Here is a 23,115-nt window from a genome sequence, read left to right on the forward strand (position 1 = left end):
CCCCGTTACCCTCCCGTGGGGCAGGTACAGCCCTGCTGGCACCCCAGCCCCATCTCCACCCATGGGCTCTGTCCTGGTGGCTGCTCAGGGTCTCCCCTCGCCTCTCCTCCGCCCGGAGCGGCCCCGCAGCGTGGCCAGAGCGCACAACGCAAATCACAGAAACCCAGCGGAGGCTCCGTAGAGAAAGAGCCCGATTTAATTGTGTGCAGGGGACCCATAACGGGTGCTAATGCATCATAACTGGGTCACTGAGCACCGCAGCTCCGGGAGAAAGACAGGACCCGTGCCGGTTTTAGTACAAACACACAGCCTTCGACGGGGGGGCGACTGCTGGGAAAGCAGCTCGGCGCAGCCCGGCTCGCAGGTAAGCTTCCTGCCGAGCTGGATCCACCACCGAAAAACACCCAGCAGCAATCCCCACCACAATAAGCAGTCAAAGGACTCGCAGGGCTCCGCCGGGAGCACCCGGAGTGTCCTGTTGGGGCACCAGGGCCGTGCCGGCATCGCCTCGCTCCCCGCGAGCAGCCCAGCCGCGCCGGGATCGGCCCCCAGCCCGCCACCAGCCTGCTCACACCTGATGGGACGATCCTCTCCGCAGCCATGACACGGAGATTAGGCACATTTTCCTCTCCCTTCATCGTGGGGGGATTAATATCAGACAAGGAGAGGCTCTCAGCTGGCCCCAGACCATCCCCGGGCGGGCAGAGCTCCGTGCACCTGCGTGCCGCTTGTCCTGCAGCGTCCCTGCCCCGCCAGCCTATCTTTAGCTGTTGAGAAAGAGTTGAGCGCAAAACACTGACCACGTTTTGCATCTTATGACAAGCAGCTAGTCGAAAAAAAAAGCAGGATGACATTAAAGGGAAACTTAAAAGAGCGAACATTGTAATTTCAAAGACACAAAAAGCAAAACAAAAACACAAACACAGCTATTTTTCCCCTAGAGCACTCTCACTTTCAAGCTCAATAGCCTTGAAAATTGGAGCAATCAAACTGTTAAATGCATCGATCTGTTAAATCAACTCCTACTGTACGCAGCTAAATTTAGCCTTTAATCCTGCTCCTTCACTCCCAACGCCGCGCATCCCAGGGCTTTCCCCAGCCAGGTCCCTGACCTCTGCCATCCCACACTGCTCCCCTGCGAGCAGGGATGGGATCACAGGACGGTTGTATTCCGGGACAGGTCTCGTCTCCAGCTTCCCCCAGCCCCAAATCTGCCACCTCCCAGTCTTTATGGCAGAGATGCATACAAAGAGCAGCCTGGGCACTGATTTTTGCCATGGGTCATCGTCACAAACCAGCCAGGAACCCCTTGCAGCTTTGAGCACGCGTTCATCGGCCACCACCACCTGGCCGAAAAAGTTTGAGCCTTGCCAAGTGCAGGCCATTGACTAATTTACACTTGCCAACAGCATCCTCCTGCTCCTCATCGTCTGTTCCATGCTAACCTGGAAGCAGCCCGACGCAGACAAGCCTCCTGAGGAGCCCCCACGTTCCCCTGCCTGCCTGCCAGGCATCCCCTGTGCCAGGGCTGGCAGATTTCACCTGGGAGTTATTGAGGGGGGTTAGAAAAGGGGGCAAGCAGGGCTGTAACCCCAAAACATCACCGAGCAACTCCGCAGGACCTCAGGCACACCACTCAGTGCCCTCCTTTCCTTCTCATCCCCTTTTATTCGTGAGCATCTCCACGTAGCGAGCCGGAGGGCCGCGTTTTAAGCACAGCTTGGCACCCAGATCCGATCCCTCCTTTGACATTTGCTGGTGGTCTGAAGGCAGGCAACGAGGACGGACGTTTGGAAACAACACGACTCCCGGATTTCAGACAGACAACCTGCAAAGTGAGCACCGCGGCCATATGGCGTGGCGGCGCCGCCTGGGAGCAGTGGGAAGCTCCCCGAGCTCCCCGCTCCGAGCTGCGCCCCCCTGCCTCACCCCTGCTCACCTGGACAGCAGGAGGAGGGAAACTCACGGGGCACTTCGCAACAGAGAAGGGAGAAGGGAAAAAAAAAAAGAAAACCCAACAATGGCAGCAGAATTACAGAATGCGAGCAATTAACAAGATGTTTAAAACCAAATCTGTGATTTAAATCCAAAAAAAAAAAAAACAGCAAAGTGTTTGCCTCAAAGCAGGTGATGGCAGTGTTTATTCCGTGCGTCTTTTTTTCCTCTCCTGACTTTTCAGAGCTAGATCAAAGCGTGCGGAAAGGCGCTGCTGCCTGCTCTGAGCAGCCGCTGTGCCGAGGGGCCCCGGCGAGGCGCTCACACCGGGATCGACTCTTTTCGGAGGGGGGGGTCTCAGCAGAGGTAGCTGGGTTTGAAAATATTTGTTAACAGACAAACAGGGGTTTTCCTCAACATTGATTTATTTTTAAATATACTACGCGAGAGAGACTGGAATAAAAAATAAATCAAAAAAATGAAAGAGAGAGAAAAGAGAGGAGGCAGAACTGGAAGTCGCGTACAGAAACCGTCTGTACCGGACCGAGTTAAAGGGGAAACGACCCCCCGAAGTGTCACAGAGATGAAGGACAGAGCTATTTACACACTGTAAAAAAGACAAGTCTACAAAAGTGTGTAATAACGAGATACAAATGTATAATATAGTGGCACAATATGTTATCAAAGTAAAAACAGTACCTCCAGGAAAGAGACAGTCCAAGTTTGTTTTTTTTTTTTTTTCTTTTCCTTACATTTTAAAGGCAGCCTGTGGCAGAAGTGTGTAGTTTCTTTTAAACATTTGTCACGTGTTAAGTCATGGCTGGTTGTGAGGGCGAGAAGTGGCGTGAACACACAAGAGTGAACTACTAGAAATCATATACAAAACGAACAGTCCCAAAGAGAACAGAATAAAATACAATGGAAGGCAATTAGTGTTTAGGATACACAAGAGGGGCCACAAGAGTTACAGGGGACAGGACATAGAAAATGCCTTTTTTTTTTTTTTTTCTCTTGTTTGGAACTGTTAAGAGTTAAATTGCACTGTTAATAGCCCTAAACCTTGTTCTTTCACTATTGTCACGAGTCACAGTTAGTTCCCAGTCGTGTTGCGTTAGTCGGGAAGGTTACAGGGCCTTGGGAAGGAAGCCCAGGAGCCCTGCTGGCAGCTTCCTCGGGAGACCTACCCAAAGAGAGGTGTCTGCAGCCTTCACAGCTCCTTGTACGACGCTGGGTGGAACGAAGCACGAAGGCAGCGATGGTTTCAACCCCTAAGCACTGGCAGCTGAGCTCTTCAAGGGGACCCGGCGCTGGCCTGGCAAGGGCAGCACCGCAGCCCCGCGAAGCACCGGTCTCGACAGGAGCGCAGAAGCCAGGTCCCACCTCCGCTCACAGCGTAAAAAAAAGGCTGGAAATTCACCTAGAGAAAACAGCAGCTCTTGCCCATCCGCGATGCGCAAGCTCAACTGAAGCAACTGCTGGAGGCACAGTGGTATCTTTGAACTCACCCTAAGCTATCCCCTCCCGTCACTGACGGAGCGATGCCTTGCTCAGCACCAGCCTACTGCTCCCAGGCCTGCTCTGCAACCCTCCACCCCAATTAATGTCAGGTATAATGAGAGTGCAACAGCAACGTCCTTCTTTGGACCTTCTCCAGTCCGTTTTATCGCTGCCGAGGAGACCTGCAGACAGGCTCCTGTGCCACTACGTGAGTGGGGGCTGTCTGCAACAGTTTGAGCCCAAGCAACTCACCTGGGCTCAAAAACGTTAAGAAAATGCTGAGAACACAGATACAAAGGGCAGCAGGTGGAATCGCAGGAAGAATTTGGGTAAACATCACGTGTAGCATTCTATCATTTTAAAAAGTTACATTAAGGACTTCCCCCCCTCCTCTCCCAAGCTCCAGCTGTGTTGCATTAATGCCAGGTAAATGTCAGATTTGGGGACACGTGCTGCAACTCTCCCGAGAAACGCAATGGTTATATTGCTATTCAAACACCGGTCCTTCTGCACAGCGGGGCAGAGGGAGGGCAGGAAAACGCAGTAGGAAGTCCTCCTGAGGAGGATGGCATCTCAGTGTCCATCAGTCTGGCGTCAGTCTTAGCAGTCTGTCCAGAGCAATAAAATATTAATAAAAAGGCATGATGTGACATCAGCACTTAGACTTGTAGTCCACAAGGCAGGAACTCCACAGATAAGACGATTACGAGTAAATGAAACGCAGGGAACCTGGGCCAAGAGGGTGGAAAGCGCCTCTTGAGCACAGCCCTGCTCTTTGGAGCTGGGGCATCCACAAACAGCCTGTGGCTTTTGCACAGCCCTATCCTGAACGCCCCAGTCCTTTGTCAGTCCGCACATGCTGTTACTCTCTCAACAGTTGACTTTGGCCCACTGTGATTTATTCTTTTTTTTTTTTTTTTTAAACCTGGCTTCTGCTACCTCTGAACAATGTCGCTGATTTCTTTCACCGAACTGAGAAGTTTGCTAAAGTCCTGGGTGGCTGCAGGACCACTGCCAGCCGTCGCTGGGCAGATCTGAAGCTCCCGTAGGTTGTTCTCCAGCTTATTGATGGCCTCCCGAAAGGCAAATTTGTTCCTCATCTGCTGAATGGAGTCCACGTAGCTCACGCAGAAGGTGTAGAGGTTCTTGCCGGCCTCCAAGACAGTGCTGTGGCTTGCCATTTGTTCCGAGTTCTTGCTAATGGCGAGCCGGAGAGCCTCCGTGCTTTCCAGCACCACCCCTTTCGTGATAGTGCCACTGGCGATCCTCTCTGGGGGCTGCCGGGTCTTCCGCAGAGAGACCCTGGTGGATATGAGAGGGATGAAGGCCGTAGACGACGGCTGCTCCCCGCCTGGGGCGGACGGCACAGACGAGGAAGAGGCAGCTGGGGTTGCCGTGCTCATCAGCAGCTTTGTGGAGGACTGTGGCTTTGGTACGGAGGGGATCCCCAGCTTCTTCACGCCTTCCCCGGACTGGTTTGGCTTGACAGCATCGCTGCTCGCAGCATCTGCAACCTGAGTCAACTGTTTGGATTTCGGACCCGACACCGCATCTGCTGCTGCTTCGTGGCTGGGACTGTGAGACACTTTTCCAGGCTTGCCAACGGAGGACGAAGAGAGCGGAAGCGGAGGGGCTGGTTTCAGCTTCGATAACTTCCCTTTGTCCTTCCCTGCCGACTCCGAGGTCTGCTTGAGCCTCCTCAGCCGGGGCTCCTCAGCAGCCTTGCTGGCACCTGCAAACCCGGCAGAGTTGGGTTTGGCAGCAGAACCTTGGTCCATTGTCACAGTGGTACCTAAGGCACTGGATTTGACTCCATCGTCCTTGTGCAGCACGCTGGAGGAAGGAGGGGCAGCAGGCTGCCTACGGCCGAGTTTCGGCGTCAGAGTGGGAGGGCTGGAGCCAGGACTCGACTCTGCGTCCTTGAACACATCGTCAGTGGTCTCTTCGTTTTTCTTAAGCAGCCGTGGAGGAGGGGTCACTGTCCCCCTGACAGCAATGTCAGTCTTGGCCTCGTTTGCCCGCTTCCGAGGCAGTGCTGGCTTTTCGCTTTTGTGCCCCCCAAAAGTGGAGGAATCAAACTGGCGTCCCGTGGACTGCAGATCCCGAGGCAGAGTCACGGATTTCCACTCGGTGTCCTTGGCTCCGTGGGGCACGCAGGAGGCTGAGCAGGACCTTAAGAAACGCTTGCTGGAGTTGGAACTGCTCTCCTCCTCGCCAGCCACCCCCCGACTGATGCTCATCGTGCTGGACTTCTTCCGTAAGTGGGGAGATAAAAATCCAGAGTTCCCGGCGACAACCCCGTTGGTGACACCAGCCCCGTTGCTCGGGCTCTGAAATTTGGAGGGGTCACCTGCATCTGCGGGAGGCGCAGTGAAAGCCCCGTTGCCAGCATCCCTGCCCTCCTCCTCCCCACCCGCCTTGCGGTCCGAGTGGCCGTCCATCTCTCTGAAGGAACTGCTCCGCTTCGGAGGGGTAGGGGCAGTCTTCTTCTTCTTCTTGATAAGGGCACTGAAGAGGTTGGGCTTCTTGTCTTTCGGAAGCAGCCTCTCGTCTTCATTCAAGCTGCTCTCCAGAGCCACCCTCTCCTTCCGTGGGAGCAAGGGAGAAATAGCAGGCTCGTGGTCCAGAGGGTCTGCAAGGGAAAGAAAAGAGTCTGCTGAGCTGCGCCTCAACAGGCAGGACAATCTGTTTGCTTCCAGGATCAAACCACTGCAGCACCTCCAAAAAGGTGCAGGTTCCACAAAGAAAGCCAGCTCCACACCAGGAATAAAGCAAGTACAGCTACGCTGAAGCCTAGGCTGAATGAATGCGGTCCCTAATCCTACATACGCTCATTTTTGAGGTGGCCAATATAGGGCTTGGCTGCCAAACTGCTTTCCCTGTAGGCTTCTGATTTAAACAGCAACATCCAAACACCAACTGTTTATGTTCAGATTCCCACCCTAGCATCCAGAGACTTGTCTAAACTTCATCCTGAGAAGAAGATAAACATGAAGAGGCCTTTTCTTTGGTCCCTGCGCTGTCGCTGCCTTCAGAACAGCTGACCCTCTGAATTAATACGACATCTCCGCAAACCCACCTCAATCCCCAGGCTCCTTGTACATTTAGATTCTGATACTCCTAACCTCCTTCCCTGATACCAGCCTTCACGGGGAATGGAAATAACTTTTTCACAAGCAGAAACCAAGACATCCCTTGACAGCTGCATGCCTCAGGTCACAGCGCCGCAGAGATGGTCAGTTCTGTACAATAACGGAGGGAAGTGGTGGTAACAGCCTCCTTCAGCAGGACCGCTCCAGAAGGAAATGACGGGGTCACCCTTTCTCCAGTTACAAGAGGTATTTAAAAATGAATAGTGGTTTATAATAAATTTTTACAGAGTCCTGAAGGGCTCTGCATTTGACTGACTGGGGGCCTCTTTCTCGGTCAGGCACTCCGACGGCATGCTAATTCGAGAGAGGAATGCCTTCAGGGCAGCAGGTACATTTACAGCTCGAGCAGGTAGCAAAGGGAGATGAAGCAGAGACAAGGAGGAAGAGGATGCTTCTTAGCATCGGTGATTGTCACGCTGCCAGTACTATTTTGGTTGAGAAGGGAGAAGTTGAAGAAAAACGGCTGGGTACTTTGGGAAAAGAGCACGCTTCCACAGGACCACGTGCAGCTAAACCACTCACACACGTAAACTAACGTGGACCTGGACAACCAGAAGGTTGAGGCCATGGCTGTACCGTGTCTAGACATGGTGGAGCTCTGGAGATGCAGAGAAAACCAGCAGCTTGCACTACATTTTGGCTTCCAGACACTGGCTTGCTATGAAAACACTGACAATTGAAGAGGAATCTACAATAAAACTACAATGTGAAATACATTTTTTTTTTCACAAGAAAGAATGAAATAATTCCCAGCATAGTGTTAAAATTATATTATTCCTGCTGCACTTGAATCTTTCAAAGCCCTTAAGTATTTAAATGAAGTTATTTTACTTCAAAGCTCGTAATACCAGGCAATTATATTTCCTATATATGGCAGGCTGGATTTACCACTGGTCTTCAACACTGTGTTGTATTAATTGAGTTACAACAAAAAATACGGGCATACTGTGCTCATTATTCTTACCTTTTTACAAAAGAAGCAGAAGAGTCGTTTAATTTTCATTAGAAAACTAAGTTGCTTTATAAATCAGTGTTTCCAAGCCCTTCTGTAAATAACTTTCCTTTCTATTTAAGTCACTGACGCTTTCTTTTTCCTGGATTTTACATTCCCTCTTGTTTTTTCTTTTTTTCCTTTGTCTAGACATACATTTGCTACTGATACATGTACTACTAGGTTGAGTTTGTCATTACCGAAAAAAGGTCAGTTACGTGAATGGTCACATAAGGCACGCTTAACAGAAGGTGGAAAAAAATGTATTTTGTTTTATCTTGTTATTTTTCAAACGATCTGGATACAAACCTACTGTATAAATTCAGTGTTTTACCACTGCTTTTATTACCCCAAAATGGAAGGTAAATGCTTGAAGAAACTGACTGAATAGAGTTTAATTTCATGGAAGATTCTGTAAATATCTCCTTGTCCCTTGCTGAAATTATGTTTGGTACATGCCAGGAGTAATACTCTTCAGCGCTACAAGCACAGACCTGCTATGATGAAACACTGAAGAAACCTCTCTTATGGGGCTTGCTAAACCTGAGCAATCGTCCTGCTTTAAATTATGCAGTGTGGTAGCTTAAAGAGGCTTGAACACAGCAGATTACCCAGCACTCGGATGCAGTGGGAGATCCCACCGATAGCTTCTACCAGGAAATGGGAAGAGAATATGATCAGAGAGCTCTGTGCTCAGGCTCTGGTCTATGGGGAGCTGTAGGAGACAGCCATTAAGTTAAAACAACTCCTAGGGCTTCTCTAAGCAACCGCAGGTATAGCGCCAATCCCTCAGCCAGCTAAGCATTTGCACTCCCAGATGCTGTGTGTTTGTATCTGGTCCCAAGATTAACAGCCTTCCTTTCTGTAAAAAAAAATGATAAAAGGAGCTCTGAACCCAGGGAAGCGATCTCAGCAGCATGTCACCCAGAAACACAATACTGATCCACAAAGGTGGCACCTGCTTTTAGACACTGCTTTTCCTAGGTGAAGACCGGGACTTGCATTTTGTTTTCCCCTGTATTTCCTGAAGGAATAATGACTTTAATTAAAACCTACCACATTCCCCCTGGCCTCGAGCATGTGCAGTCTCCAAACCCTCGTTGGCATCTTTGCTTTCAGCAGCTCTCCTTGACGTTCGTGTTTTGGTTGGTAACTCCGGGGCCTGGAGGAAATTGCTCACTACGCTCCTCATGCCCTTCTTTCCCAATTCCTTTTCCACCTCTGCAATACACAGACGACAAAAAAATCACTATAATAGACACAATATAAAAACTATTGCACTGCTCAGAGTTAATTACATAAAAGAAAAGCAAACACCGCAAAGCAGAAGCTCCCTAAGGTTGTTCAGCCATTTGGCCCTTTAAAATCAGACCCAGACGAAGCCCCCACGTAAGTGTACGTCTGCTTTCTGCACCGTTTACATCAGGCACTGGAACCCACGGCTGAATGTCACCGCAAAGAAGCCTGTAAGCTACATGCAGAGTTAAGGACACGAGTGCCCCCTGTCCCATCCCTGGAACTACCTGACCCAAGACCTACCGTCCGATATGCTGGATTCCTGAAACATCGTCTCAAATGCCTGATGGATCTCAGCAAAGGAAGGCCTGTCGGAGGGGCTCCACTGCCAGCCTGCAAAAACACCACGGCTCAGAACTGCCCCCCAGCACTGGACATTCGTTACACTACGCCAGGAGGTGCTAGCTATCACAGCTCCCTTTTTATAAAACGGCCGAGAGAAAACATCAACTGGAAACCTGATTTGAAGGGCGCTGGGTATCTGCAACCACCACTGAGCCAAAGTAACAGTAGGTGCTGAGCACCCCTGGAATAAAAATCTGTCACACTACAAAAGTCATGTACCAGAAGGCCACAGCGGAAGAGCAATGCTCGGTCCCTTAAGAAGCCTAACAAACTCCTGCTTCGCCCTTGGAGCACAAGCTTTTTGTTAAGCTGTCAGGAAAAAGGAGACAGAAAACACTGAGCTGAACAACAAACCCCTCCCGAAGGCCCACGTACTCCCAGCAGAGAAGGACGGCCGGCTTCGCAGTGCTTTCATCCTCTGGGGAAAGCGGTTTGAAGCGAGCACTTCTACACTGCATTGCATCTCCACTACAACTGGCAGAGGGTTTCTTGTGTCTGGCTGCGTGTGGCCAGATCCTGGCACTCCTACTGCATCTCTGCAGAGCTAAATAGCAGCATGTCCGTCTGCAGGGCTGAAGAAAACTTACACGCTCTCATGAGCTCATAGACTTTCTCAGGACAGCCTTCAGGGCGCTCCATGCGGTAGTCTTTCTCCAACAGCTCATAGACTTGAGACAGGTCAATCCCAGGGTACGGGGACATGCCGTAGGTCGCGATTTCCCACAGCAGAACACCAAAAGCTGCAGTGGGAAAAAAAAATCGATAAGCTTTGTTTTCATTTTCAATTTGAGAGGATGTTTAGTGGGAGTAGTCACTAAACAGTGCTGCACTTAAACCAGTTCTGGGTGGCTCAGATCCCGTGCTCGGCAGCAGCTTAAATGTTAAAGCAGCGTAACGAGCCCCGTCGTCAGCACAGACAAGTTTCCTGAGATATGACAGGGTAGAATTAGACTAATTTTCAATGTATCAGTTGTCTCAAACCTGAACGCCTTGAGATCCTTCAAGTCCTATTAAAGGCACAATTAAGAGACTTCACAGTGGATTAGCTGAAACTGTTTCACTGCTGCACTGCAGTCTCTCTCTCAATTTGACAGCTCCTCTCATCTGCAGCCTCTCCCTAGAGGACTCGCATGTTTTAATAGCTCGGTGGTTTTTGGGGCACCCTTGTTTAGCTGCAGACTGGAGGGGAAAGTGGGGACCCAGCAGCAAGAGGAGATCTTCAGCAGTTGCTACAAAGGAGACAATGGCTGGGTGAGACATTGTGGTCACGGGGAAAGCTGAACAGTCAAAAGGGAGAGCACGAAAAGGTTGTAAACCAGGCGAGGCGTTCAAGTCCCAGAACCCGGTGCAGGTCAGCGCCAGGGTCAGGCAGCTAACCCAGGAGTCAGGCATGCAGAACAGACTCAACACCAGTTCAGCAACCTGCATGTAATTAGTTCAGTCACCCTATTCTGGCCTTAAACTGAAGAGAAAGCGATTACAATTCTGCATAAGTAAGGAAATCACATCACATTACATGGTAACACCACCAAGGGCAATTTACATTAGACATTTCTGTGCACAATTTTCTTTGATTTCTGTCTCGAGGCACTGAGGTGAAAAGCATCCAAACCCTGGCATGGCCAGCAGCAGCCGTGGCCTCTAGGGATGGCTGGCGTGCTCCAGTCAGATCCCCTAATCCACCGCCCCGACTCTCACTCTGCAAGGTTACACTAACCTTAATTAAAGACACCCAGTAATCCTTTCGGAAATTCCCGGAGTACTCCACTGTTTAAATACGACAGGGATCCCTACAGCCCCGCCAGCAATTCAGCAGCATTCTGGGGACTGCGGCAGCTACCCAGCAACGGCCAGCGCCACGCCACGCCAGCCCGGAGCAGAAGAAACACCTTGCTCAGCACACAGACCTCAGCAGGGTTGCTCTCTGCCATCTCTGGAACGTTTTCTATCAGCCGTCCCCTAGAAGTTCCTTCAAAATGAAGCCTTTCTCTGCACCGTTTCCCCAAATCTGCAGAAAACTTCACTGCTGCTTTCCTACTGCCTGTTCTTTTTATATATATATATATAAAAGATGCTCAGGATAACATTTCTCAAGTGCCCTTGGGACCAAGTCCCTCCAACTTCTATCTTATGTCACTGGGCACTTTTGAGAATTTGACCATCAGCTATGGCAGAGATATAAAATCCAAAGAAAGGCTGATAAAAAGTACAATGAAATTTTCTACAGTCAGATTTGATAGAATTTAGCTCCATTTAGCTAAGCCTAGTCTTATCACCACCACCTCAGGGCTCTTCAATAACCATTTGTCATCAAATTTTCTCTCTGTTTCTGCTCATCTCATTCCAAAGATTATTCTTTTAAAATGCAGAAAGACGAGCTCGGAGCTATCACTAGACAGATATACACATAATTTTTTAACATAAAAATGAACCAGATTCTCACTTTCCTCCATAAAGTAGTTTGAAACTTCCTGGCTATATCACAATATATTGCTTCATAGCTCTGTGCCAGAACTCTATCAAGTCAGCAGCACTGGTGCCCTCCAGCCCCATTCCATACATTCCTATAAACACTACAGCATCCTTTATTTTCATACTTGCCAACGACTCAAACATACAAAGCCAGGTCTGCATCCTCAGTTTTCCACTCAAGGACTGAATTCGCAGAGATTAATCCCTGAACTCTGACAAGCTCACAGAACAGCACAGCTCACACTAGGGAACGCGCTCTCTCCTGAAACGTTTCACAATGTACTCACTGCACAGCCCTGGAAAAGAAGGCTACACAAGGCTATAATCCGAATTCATCTGTACATAAAATTCTTACCCCAGACATCAGATTTAATGGAGAATTTGTTGTAGGCCAGGCTTTCTGGTGCAGTCCACTTGATAGGGAATTTTGCTCCAGCGTGGGCTGTGTATGTGTCGCCTGTCATTAGCCTGCTCAGGCCAAAGTCTGCCACCTTCACCAAGTGGTTCTCCCCTACAAGGCAGTTTCTGGCAGCGAGGTCCCTAAAAAAAAGAACAAAACCAGGAAATGAGTGGTCTGTCATCTCACTTTTCGCTGTTCCCGAAGAAGTCTGGGCCTGCATGTGATTATTTTGATCAGAGTATTACACAGAAATTATGGAGTTCTGCGCATACATGTAAGAGGTAAAGTTATTTTCCATTCCGGCTTTGTAAGACCGTCATCCCAACTTTTTTTTTTTTTTTAATGTGAAGTGAAAGCTTCGAGAAGCCCCCTCACTTTCAATAAAAGCTGCCACCCTCAGGATAAAAATAATTTAAAGAAATGTCAGTGCTCAAGTTATCAATAGCTGAGGACGAGCACTGAATTAAAGAAGTTGCGATGCCTCACTTCTTGCCCACTTTTCCAACACTTCCATCACCCTAGACAACACCAGTCACTCTCCAGAATTCTTCTTCCAGTCCCTGTTCAACTACCAGGTTTAATCCCCAGCTATGCTCTCCTTCCTCCCAAGGATACCACGTCTTACAACGCAATGTTTTCATACCCAACACAAAAATGCCATTGGTGACCATACAGACAGCTCGGTGACAGCACCTATAAAGGCAGCAACCCCAGCTGCCTTGCAAGGAGGCAGAAGAAAGCCTGCGTGGGTAGCTGCAAGACAACAGTTTCTTCTCACCCTTTCAGTTCAAAGCCTAATCTTCAAACAGGAGAGATTTTGGCCTTTTCAAACCTATTGTGGCCTCTGCTATCAGCACTTTCATTTTTAAAAGACTGAGCAATAAGCAAATCGAGCTTTTCCTCCACATTTTTTCACCTGCCTTCACCCTGGCAGGTGAGAGATGCACATGCCGCATTTGCCACCTCCCTGCCTCAGACGTGCTGTTAGCACCCTCAGAAATGCTCGATGAGTATAAAAATGTAAAGCACAGAATTACATTTCTCCTAATACCAAGTTTTACTAAAAACGCTTCTTCAGATTATGTTACATTGAACTAAAAATTGATTCTACCAGAAAGCGTGAGATGTTCTTCAAATACGAGGCAGACACTGCTGTTTCTTTTGTTTGTTTCTTCTGCTCAGCCAGAACAGATTTTAAAAAGTACATCTTAGGAGATGTCCATTAAATTTCCACTATGTTTTTGAATGTATCTTCTTATCAATGCTGATTACTACAATGTGTGTCTAAATAAAAGCTCCTCTTCATAATCAAATTCCTCCTCCTTCCTGATTCATTAAATGAGGTCACAGCCCAGCATTTGAATTCATGGATGCGAATTGTGACAACACTCCTAAAATAATTGGGTAGGTGGGTATGGGGGTGGCTGATAAGGAAAAATGCTACTATTTATTTTAGATAAATGGGTCATCAGAAATAAGAGGAAATGAAATGAACAGGAGAGCAGACAAATGGGACTCACACAAAGCAGTTTTTAAAGTTCACTTCCTGCAGGCTGAAGGGATGAAATACTTTCAACAGAGCAAATCAAAGGGTGGAAAAAATTTAATTTGCAGCATCACCGTTCACTTTATTGACTGACAGAAGCATTTAAACAAGCCTTTCAGGCAGCAAAGGCAACGCATGTCTTAGAGGAAGACCTAGAACTTTACACACGATCTTCATATTTGTCTCTATAAAAAAACATGTGCTAATTTCATATTCCAGCTAATTGGGTAGGAAAGGTCACACTGTGGCACAGAGAACATCTTGTATTAAACTCAGCGACTCTCAAACCTTCGCACAGGATGTGTCATTATATTGCTAGGAGGCCATTTCTACAGACGAAGAATGCGAAGCTCTAGCCATAATTGCAGCACGCTTAAAGGTCAGAGTCTTTGGGACTTTAAGACTGCAAAGATGCTTATTAAAGTCAAATACGCAATCTGGTCAATAATGGAAAACAATCCCCATAGGGGATGAAAAAAGCAAGACAAAGGAGAAGGGACACACGCTGAGGTGGCACTAAGAGGGTGGCTTTGCTGTGAGCACCTGTCCACATCCAGCAACACCAACTGCCTGCAGCAGTTTTTAAGGGCTGTTGGAATCAGGGGAGGGCAGAGGCTTATCTGGTCCATTAAGAGCCTGCTACCTGAGGAAGCGTTTAGAGCTAAGGCATTTGTCCAAACTATAAAAGTACTGATATGTCTTTAGCCTGCATCTGCTTCAAAAAAAGAAAGAAAAAAAGCACAGAGAAAAACAATTAGAAGACCGTCCTACAGACAGGTCAATGCACTGGGTGAGAATGCAGCACAGCAGTGTCTTAAATGTAGGACGTGGACTGCATCCGAAGTCAATGCTGGGATAACCTGAAAATAAACCAAGGTGCGTTTTGTGCTTGAGATTCTAGGGTGCTCAGTGTCCTTCCTACCTGTGAATGAAGTTTTTCTTCTCCAGGTACTCCATGGCTGAGGAGATCTGAGTCGCCATGTACAGCAGCACCACCGCATTCACCTCCTGCCGGTTACACTCACGCAGGTAATCCAGCAGGTTCCCGTACGTCATGAACTCCGTGATGATGTAGAAAGGAGGCTCCCGTGTGCACACCCCTAAGGACCAAGACAAAGTTTGGTTTGAACGCCTGAGAATATCAGTGCATTTTTGCATTTTGTCTTCTAAGGCAATTTACACCTCTAACGGGGAAATACAGGGCTCGCAGAGAGACTGAGCTGCGCTTGGAACTGGTTAATAGAGGGGTTTAATTTCCTGCTTCAGGCTCTGGCAAGTTAAAATGTTAGGGAGACGAGATCATTAAAAATCATGTATTACTGGTACAAATTGTGAATTTTGCCAGACAATAAGCGTCTGTATTTAAAGCCTTGGTACGGTAAGCAGCTTATCTGCTCCTTAACATCCGTATCACTGCACAAGGGTTTAAGTTCAAATCCCCCTGCTTGGTATTTATCACTTACCTAATAATTGCACCAAGTTCGGATGCTTGATCTCCTTCATTACTGCGGCTTCTTTCAAGAACTCTTCCACCTCCATGGTATCCTCCTGCAGAACAACAGCAAAGCTTTGGCAAGGACAGCGTGCGCAAAGGAGGAACAGTTTTTTTGTACGGGGACACAAAACGAACAGCAAAGTGACAACATAAGCCACAGTTTTTTCAAGGTAATTTTTCCCCGTAGCCACATCACAATGCCAGGGAGTTGGGAACTTTTTTTTTTTTGGTAGGATTTTTTAAAATACATTTTTATCATTCATACTGTAGTATTGGAACAGAGCTTTTTAGAGCAAGAAAATCCATATCCCTTTTGTGAAGGGCCTCTCACAGGACCACGCAGGAGCTGAAAAGGGAAAAGCTAAAAATGTTTGTTCCTAACAGAAAATAAAACCGAATGAAATAAACAGTACAGAAAGAAAAGAAACTCGAGTGAAAATAAAAGGAAGGCTACGCCGCAATCGAAGGCTTGGGCAACTGCTGAAATGCAAGCCCCTGATTCTGCTGGGTCTGAGCAAGAAACGCCCACCCTCAGACAGGGCAGCGTGGCCGACGGCAGCGACTCCTTGACTGAAAGCCCGAGGTTTCACAGATTTCTTTCCTGGTATTTAGAATCTGACCCGTGACGTAACTGTTCCGGGCAGATGTGTCACTACCTATTTGTTGAGCGCCATGAAGTTGCTTGGCACAACAGAAAACCAGGGAAGATCCAATCTGGCTCAAAAGGCCCGTATTCTGAAGCAAATACGCCCCAAATGGCCGGAAGGTCATTTCAAAGTGGTGCAAAAATACAGATCTATTCCTAAAGCAATGTTTCTTTCTATATCCATTTTTTTTTTTCCGTTGGTGGATTAATGTTGACAGCCTACATGGACGAAGTGTTTTAAGGCCGGATTGGAGAGGATTTACTGCTGCTGGTGAGAATGATAACAGTGGGCTGCTGCTCTAAGACCCAGGCAGTGCTCTGCTCTGCAGTTAGCTACGAGAACCTTTTTCGAGTGGTTTCATTCCATCATTTGCTATTCGTCGCCAATTAACTTGATTGGCAGCTGTGTTTTTTGTGAGCACGCTCTGTCAAAACTAATAGCCCAAAGGGCCTTGTGAACAGAACTTTAAACCGTTTTCTTTGGCAAAGGAAACGGGGTTAACAATCCAGGTTGCCAAACGGACCTAAACACGCGCTTATCTTTTGTGTGCTACTGGGAAAGGCGGTTCCTCGGCACGGCCGCTCGACGGTTTTCAGTCCTTTACCTCTCAGTGACCAAATCAATCGGGAGGATGCATAGAGAGAATTACCGTAACTGCGATCTCTCTGAAAATCTGATCTCATGCAAAGAGCAGAATTTTACCAGTTTCCATCTTCCCCTGCACAAAACCACAGAATAAACACAAGGGTTCCAGCAATACGATATGTTCCTAGCAAAGTACAGGACCGTTCCTCAGCCCTGACTTACACGAACCTCATTAAGGGGCACCTGGCCTGCACGTTGCCCGATTTAAATCACAGGCTTCTCTGCTGGGGAAAACAAAGAAAAAAAAAAAAGACAGCCTTTGAAGGCAGCCTTAATGGACGGGGGGGGGTAGACGTGTGCAGGAAGAAATGTGCTGAGGTGGCCAGCTCACAACGGTTCAGCCATTTAATGGCCCTCACAGGGCAACGAGTTTGGGTCGCGGTCCCAGCAGGCTGCATCCAGCCCGGAGATGATGCTGGAGCGGGTCACGAAGCTCCATCCCCAGTCGCTGCGGCCCCTTTCTTTCCTTACCAGGTGCAAAACCCCAAGAACAGAGCGCGGCCGTGTGACGGTAACACCCCCTTCAGAAGCGCTGCTGCCTCCCACCCAGCACACCGAGTTCCTAATGAAATATTTAAATGGGAAACATCCGAGCACAGCCACGCTGCCTAGCGCTTCCCGGTTACGTGCAACCAAAAACCAGGGTGCTGCTTTTATCGTCTCCTCGGGTGAGCCAGTCTTCTGTGCCGGCTGTGAGCTCCGCTCAGACATGACAGAAAAACGACCAACAAATGAAGCTTCCCGAGCCCTGCTAGTCAAAAGGAAGCTGGGAGGGATTTTTTTTTTCCTTTTAGCTTTCCCTCCCCTTTATCTTTCTTATGCAGATACACGGGGTAGATGGGGAGGGAACCAGAACCACGTAAAGTTTTGAAAAATATTCTCTCACATGAAGATAAAGTGAGTCGTTTGAGTGTTTGTGAAGCAGCTGCTGAAGGCTTGTTTTCCCATGTAGAACCAGAATATAAATGTGATTTTAAAATATTTCCCAAAACTTTGAAGAAAGCTATAATCCCACTTGTCAGGTAGCAGACTGATGGATTTAAGGACGGTGGATTATAAATTTGCTTTTAAGGATGGTTTTAGTGTGCATAATTGCAGACTGAAGTGTTTCTCAACTCTCTTTTTGGTTATTCTTACATTCCCCAGTGGAACATGCTGCTCCATATTACATTATGAACCACTTTTAGTCATGTTTCATTAAATATTTATTTGATCTATTTGAAACAGCCATGGTCTGTATTAAGGTTTCTCGTTATGCACAGAGATTCGATGGCATCGCACAAAATGTGCCTCTGTTGATGGGTTTTAGAGAGAAGATGAAGGAACGCAAAAATTAGAATTGGGCACAAACGAGAGACCTGAAGACATCAGGCATCCTCACACCACGGAAGGAGATGTTGCAGCAAAGTTATCATTTCAGGACACGATTTCCTTCTCCTTTTCAAGATACGGATGTTTTGTTCAAGCCGGTCACATCGCAGCTCCACCTGCATCATGGTGCTCCCGAGCAAGCCCTGCGGTCGGTCCCAGTGCGTTGGCCCGAGCACCGGTAACACTAGGTGTCACTCGCTGCCTGTGCAACCAGGCGCTGAACTCTTCTCCACTGGGGAGCAGCAAAAGGAATCTCCAGAGTACAAAAAAGGCCAAAATGAAAATACTTTCTGCAGCCATAGCAACCCAGAAATACCGAGGTAGCCACCGTTCAGACAGTCAGGGAGAAATATTTTCCCCAAATCAAGGAAACTTTCTTCCCCTGACACTACCGCACCTGTGCAGGTCTCTCCACTTCAAAATTTCCATTGCAAAAACAAAAAAACAAAAAGAAACAAACAAAAAGCCTTCTTCTGTTTGTTTCTGCAAGCCCAAGCCACATCCCAATGCGAGGAGAGAGAACATGGTGTCAAGTTAACATAAACTCTTATTAAGCAATCGAATGCAATGTGTGTAGATGGTGCCAGGAGATCTCAAGACACATTTATAAACATAAATGAATTAAGCAACGACCTTATGAACTCAGAGCATTATTTGCATTTCAAGAGGCAAGGAAACCAAGACTCAGAAATCAGGGAGCAGAGCCAGAAACAGAACTGATTACCCAGTTCCCCACTAAAGCCTCTTACGAATTTTAATATACTTGAGCTTGGATACACTTTTTCCCCCTCCCGTATCTTTTGATAATAAACAGCTGTGAACAATTGCTTAAGACTGCTAGGTACACAGGGAGCTTGTCTTTGCGAAAGACGCCACATAAGACAAACAATCAAAACATTAAGATCCTCCCTGAAACGCAGCCCTTGAATTTTCTGTTGCCTGAGTCACGATCCGCAATTTTCCTTAATGCCCCAGCTTGTCTTTGTGCGTTCACCTGCGAGCAGCACACCTTTGCCACCCCCTGAATGCAAGAGGTATCACAGCAGTTATTTACATTTCTGAGGTTTCATCTGCTCTGAAGCAGAAATTGCGCTGTTAACATCCTGTTTAGTTATGTGTGTTTCAAGTGCCACATAAAACCGTCATCAATTCAGGTTCTCTGTTATTCCAGGCCTACGCACAGAAATTAAGGGCTATCACCAACCCAAACTGTCAAGTGGGGCTGAGGGAAGGCAGCCAGCCTGAACTCGGCTCCTGCTGAAAGGAGAGGAACGTAGGAATGTTGAGAGATGCGAGTCCTACCTTTAGGGTCTTCACAGCCACTGTAAGGCTGTACTTCTTCCAGACTCCTTCGTACACCTCTCCGTACTGCCCGCCACCAAGCTTGTGCTTCATAGTGATGTCAGTTCGCTCTATCTCCCACTTGTCGTAGTTCGGGGACACCCCGTAAATAGTGGGCTTATTGCGTTTGGGCGCTGGGTAGTGTAAAGTGGTGATGAGCCCATCTGCTACCGTCGAATGATGATGGACCAACTCCGCCAACGTGTTGAAGCGGCTCTCTGAAGAGACGTACAGCTAGGGACAAGGAGAAAGAGAAAGCTCATTCACATGCACACTGGAGCATTCATATGCAGAAACTACATTTAAAACCGTGAAATCAAAGTGTTGCATGGCTTCCAGTCACACTGCAGTGCCACGAGCTCCACTTGCTCTTTAACTAGCTCGCAGAAGCTCAGAGCTGAGAAAGATCAACACTTGCATAAGTGCATGGATCCACCAGCAAATACATGCACTTTGCTCAAACACAACGGAAGGAATGACTGCAAATAGCATTCGATTGGCATGCTGCTGCTTGAAACGTCTGCTTTCAAAAGGCTGGTCAGTACAGATTGTGGGATGCTTTCTGAACCGTCGGGTTCTCTACCTCAGCGTCTGGATCACATTATTCCTGTCTGAGTTACGACATTTCACCTTCCTGAATTCTCCTTTAAGTTTCATTAACAAACTGGTAGCTTCCCTGGCTTTGGGCTAAGGTCTGCATAGCGTTCTGCATTCGGCTGGACAGCTGGTCTGTTCCGTCCTTGTGATGGGCACAGATCAATAACACCGAAGTAAAATCATTACCACTGAGTGCGGACCTACTGCGAGGCATGGCAGCCTGCATTTGTTACCGCTTTAACATTTACAGAGAGGATCCATTTTGAGCCTAAAAGCCTGCTAAAGGCAGAAAAGTGACACCTATAAACACAGCTCTGTATTTATTTCCTATTTCATACTCCAGTCCAAACTTCTGCTACGCAAAGTGACAAAAGCTAGAAGAGTAATAATAACCATAATAATAAAGTGATGCTGCAACACCTGAAGGAGAGGGAGAAACCTTCTGCCTCGCTGGATGTGCACCGAACAGCTCAGTCTGTGCACGTGCAGTGGCCATCTGTCTGGGATTTTGGGAAGCTGACAGGGCTGCCACTCAGCCCCAAATCCCAGACTTGGGGCCAAACTCTGCTTCTTCCACCTAGACAGAACTCTTGGACGGAAAAAGAAATTTTTGGAGCTTCACAGATGTGTTAAGTGAACATGTCCAACAGAAAAGGAAGATGTATTTATAGAGAAAAAATGTTTGCAGAGAGGAGGAAAAGAGCCTTTGATCTGGAGATTGGCAATTTCTGTACAGATGTTCCTCCTTTGCAGGCGTCTGTTTACTACAGAAAACCCAAAATGAGATCGAGAGGCATTGGAAAACACCAAATGTTCCAAAGGAAACAAGAGCACTGGCCCTACGAATATGAAAAGGTGAGTGAAAAGAGCAGCTGTATCATCCAAGGAAGTCGGAGTGACACGGAAGAGGCCCTCTCCCCCTCGGCATCCTGCTGGCCCAAATTCCTGCTTCAGTTTCTGAGAAGGAGGCAAAGGCTTCAGTGCAGATGGTGACCATTCTGTGAGAGCTGGCAGGAACGCTCAGCTACGTATGTCATGGACTTACTTGAAAGAGCTACAGCAAGGTAAAAAAGCTCAGCTCGGGCACACAGCGTTACCCAAAAAGGGTTACACAGCAGTGCACAGCCCCACAAATCGGCCACTGACTACTGCGAGGTGCAGGGTGGCTGCTGGCTCTCAAGCTTTGCTCTTTGCAGCAGAGCAATGCCCTCTGTAAGGCTTCTGGGACACGAACGTTACCCACAGAAGGCAGCTAGCTGAGAAGCCTCCCTTCCCACTGCTGAGGAATCACATCCCCTGGTTAAAACAGCATTTCCTCTGAGGGCAACAGCACCCGGGCTCTGGAGAGCAGGAGAAGATGCAGAGTGGCCAACCCTTCTGTAAGCCACGTGAACAGAACAGCTCCTTGAACACTTACTCTGGTGACAGCACGTTTACTGTTGGATGTGCATGGGCATGAGTGGAGGGTTTTATACGCTGGGCTGGAGGCAGCTTCTTTCCTTTCGCTACGTTTGCTGACAGTGAAACTCCTACAGAAACCTGTATCTCAAGGGAAGAGAGGCATCCTCCTGGGGAGCAGTGCGCAGTCCTCACCAAAAGGAGTCAAATATTGGTTTGGTGAAGGAACTGGACCAGGTCTCATTTCAACACTACGATTAAAAAAACACCACTCGCGATCAGAGGTGAAATAAATCAGCTTAAAAACAGATGTTCCGAGAACAGAAGAATGGCAACTTCAGAGGGGATCTCACAGTCGCAAGGCAAGAAGCAAACAGTTCTTCAGACCACCACGGAATAGCCAGCGTAACCCCAACTGGAAACAAACCGCGTCTGTTTGGGAACAACTTGCAGTACTAGCAGGGGTACTAGCAGTTCACGTTACACTGAGGACTAAAATATAAAAGTATGGATGTGTAAAACTATGCTGAACTCTTGGACTGCTTGGAAGCATCAGGGAAGTGTGGAGAAGGAAGCTGTCCCTAATTTTATGATGGCTTGCATCCCACTATCTCAAAATCTCGTGGAATTTACAAATATCCCTGTTTTGTGTGACAGATATGAACTTGCTACAGATTGAGAAGGAAGTTAAATGAACGGCCAAAGGTTTCACAAGAAACCCACAGCAGGTTGGGGAAGAGAGCTCAGGATGCCAGGACAAGGCTCCATGCTTGAACACCCAGGAAGGTTTCTACCTACATGAAAAAGCACACCCAGCCACCCACCAAGCGTGTTCGTCCTGTGGAAGCAGCTTTTCTACCCTCTCAGTGATGAAATCTTAGCACCGACACCTCAAGTCCTTTCTCCCTACCGGCACTCCTGGAAATCAGAGTTAGGCTGTGTTCAAATCTTCATCTGGAATGCGAAGCACGTATCACAAGACGAGGCAACAAGGAGCAGCTATGAAGGGCATGCCGCCAGTGCCACGCAGCGAGCTTCGCTGCGCCCTCCCTCCTCCAGTGACCTCGCTCACCAAGCCTTAGCTCAAGATGCTTACTGGATCATTTTCCCCACGTAAACGGTCCAGTGCTGCTCACTGTACTCATAAAGCGGGGCCAGACTCAGCAGTTCTGCAGCGCGGGAGGTTACGCAGGGGCTCATGCAATTTGCATCCTGGCTGGCACTTCTTATTTGGTCAATTTTCGTGCGTCTTCAGTCAAACTAACAGCCGTGCTGTTCCAAGGTGCTCCAGGCTGCTCAGCTTTGCACAAATTAGTTGTTTATCCACAGCTTCTACCATCAGACCGTGTCTCCTGACTGCTGGTAAGGGTGTTGTTAAACTGACCCATGCAACACATCCTTAACATGAAGGGATTTCTCACCCTGCCATCAGCAGACAATACTAAAAGCCCTCACAAAAAATCCACGAAGATCCATGAGAAGGGAATGAATCTGCATCCTGTTAAGCCACTGGAAGCTCCAAGAGACTCAGTCAAGACATGTCCTGTGTCCCTCATGCTGAGCATAGCAGGATTTGAAGAACGGGCTGGACAGCGCTGTTTATTCAGTTTGGTTACTCAACAGGAGGTTTTGCCTCAAGTACCATCAAGGCAGGAAAACCCAAGGCCTCTGTTCCACGGAAGTGGTTTACCAGATTACTAGCTGCGCTGTGCCAGCCAAATCCAGAAAGGTCATTCTGAATGTCTTCCTAAAAAAAACATTAAAAGGTGGTCCGGAAGAATATGACCCATTAAAGTGGGAAATAAAAGAAATCCCCTGATGAATTACTTGTTTAAAGTTACTGAACCCCAGAGCTTTAATATGAACGGTGCTAAAATTAAGGTATATGCATCTCCAATCTCTTCCTACTTCTTTCACTTTCCCTACAGGCTGGAGGAGGTTGTGTGATGCACGGCCCCCCTCCGCGCCAAGCAGCAGCTGCTCCTCT

General features: G+C 48.0%; 1 protein-coding gene across 4 annotated transcripts in view; it reads right to left on the reverse strand.

The window, feature by feature from the left end:
• Window positions 1-2,568: 2,568 nt before the first annotated feature.
• The window catches only part of ABL1 (ABL proto-oncogene 1, non-receptor tyrosine kinase), a 75,424-nt gene continuing 54,877 nt past the window's right edge, over window positions 2,569-23,115 (reverse strand). For all 4 annotated transcript variants that reach the window (XM_013193979.3, XM_048053312.2, XM_048053301.2 and 1 more), the window contains 8 exons: window positions 19,095-19,367; window positions 15,098-15,182; window positions 14,557-14,734; window positions 12,044-12,228; window positions 9,804-9,956; window positions 9,115-9,204; window positions 8,632-8,796; window positions 2,569-6,064 (listed from right to left, as the gene is read on the reverse strand). In XM_013193979.3, the coding sequence (XP_013049433.3) occupies window positions 4,368-6,064; window positions 8,632-8,796; window positions 9,115-9,204; window positions 9,804-9,956; window positions 12,044-12,228; window positions 14,557-14,734; window positions 15,098-15,182; window positions 19,095-19,367 (2,826 nt within the window). In that variant the 3' untranslated portion in view covers window positions 2,569-4,367. The remainder of the gene's footprint in view (window positions 6,065-8,631; window positions 8,797-9,114; window positions 9,205-9,803; window positions 9,957-12,043; window positions 12,229-14,556; window positions 14,735-15,097; window positions 15,183-19,094; window positions 19,368-23,115) is intronic.

This window comes from Anser cygnoides, chromosome 20 (genome assembly GCF_040182565.1).
Source record: "Anser cygnoides isolate HZ-2024a breed goose chromosome 20, Taihu_goose_T2T_genome, whole genome shotgun sequence".
Classification (NCBI taxonomy): Eukaryota; Metazoa; Chordata; class Aves; order Anseriformes; family Anatidae; genus Anser; species Anser cygnoides.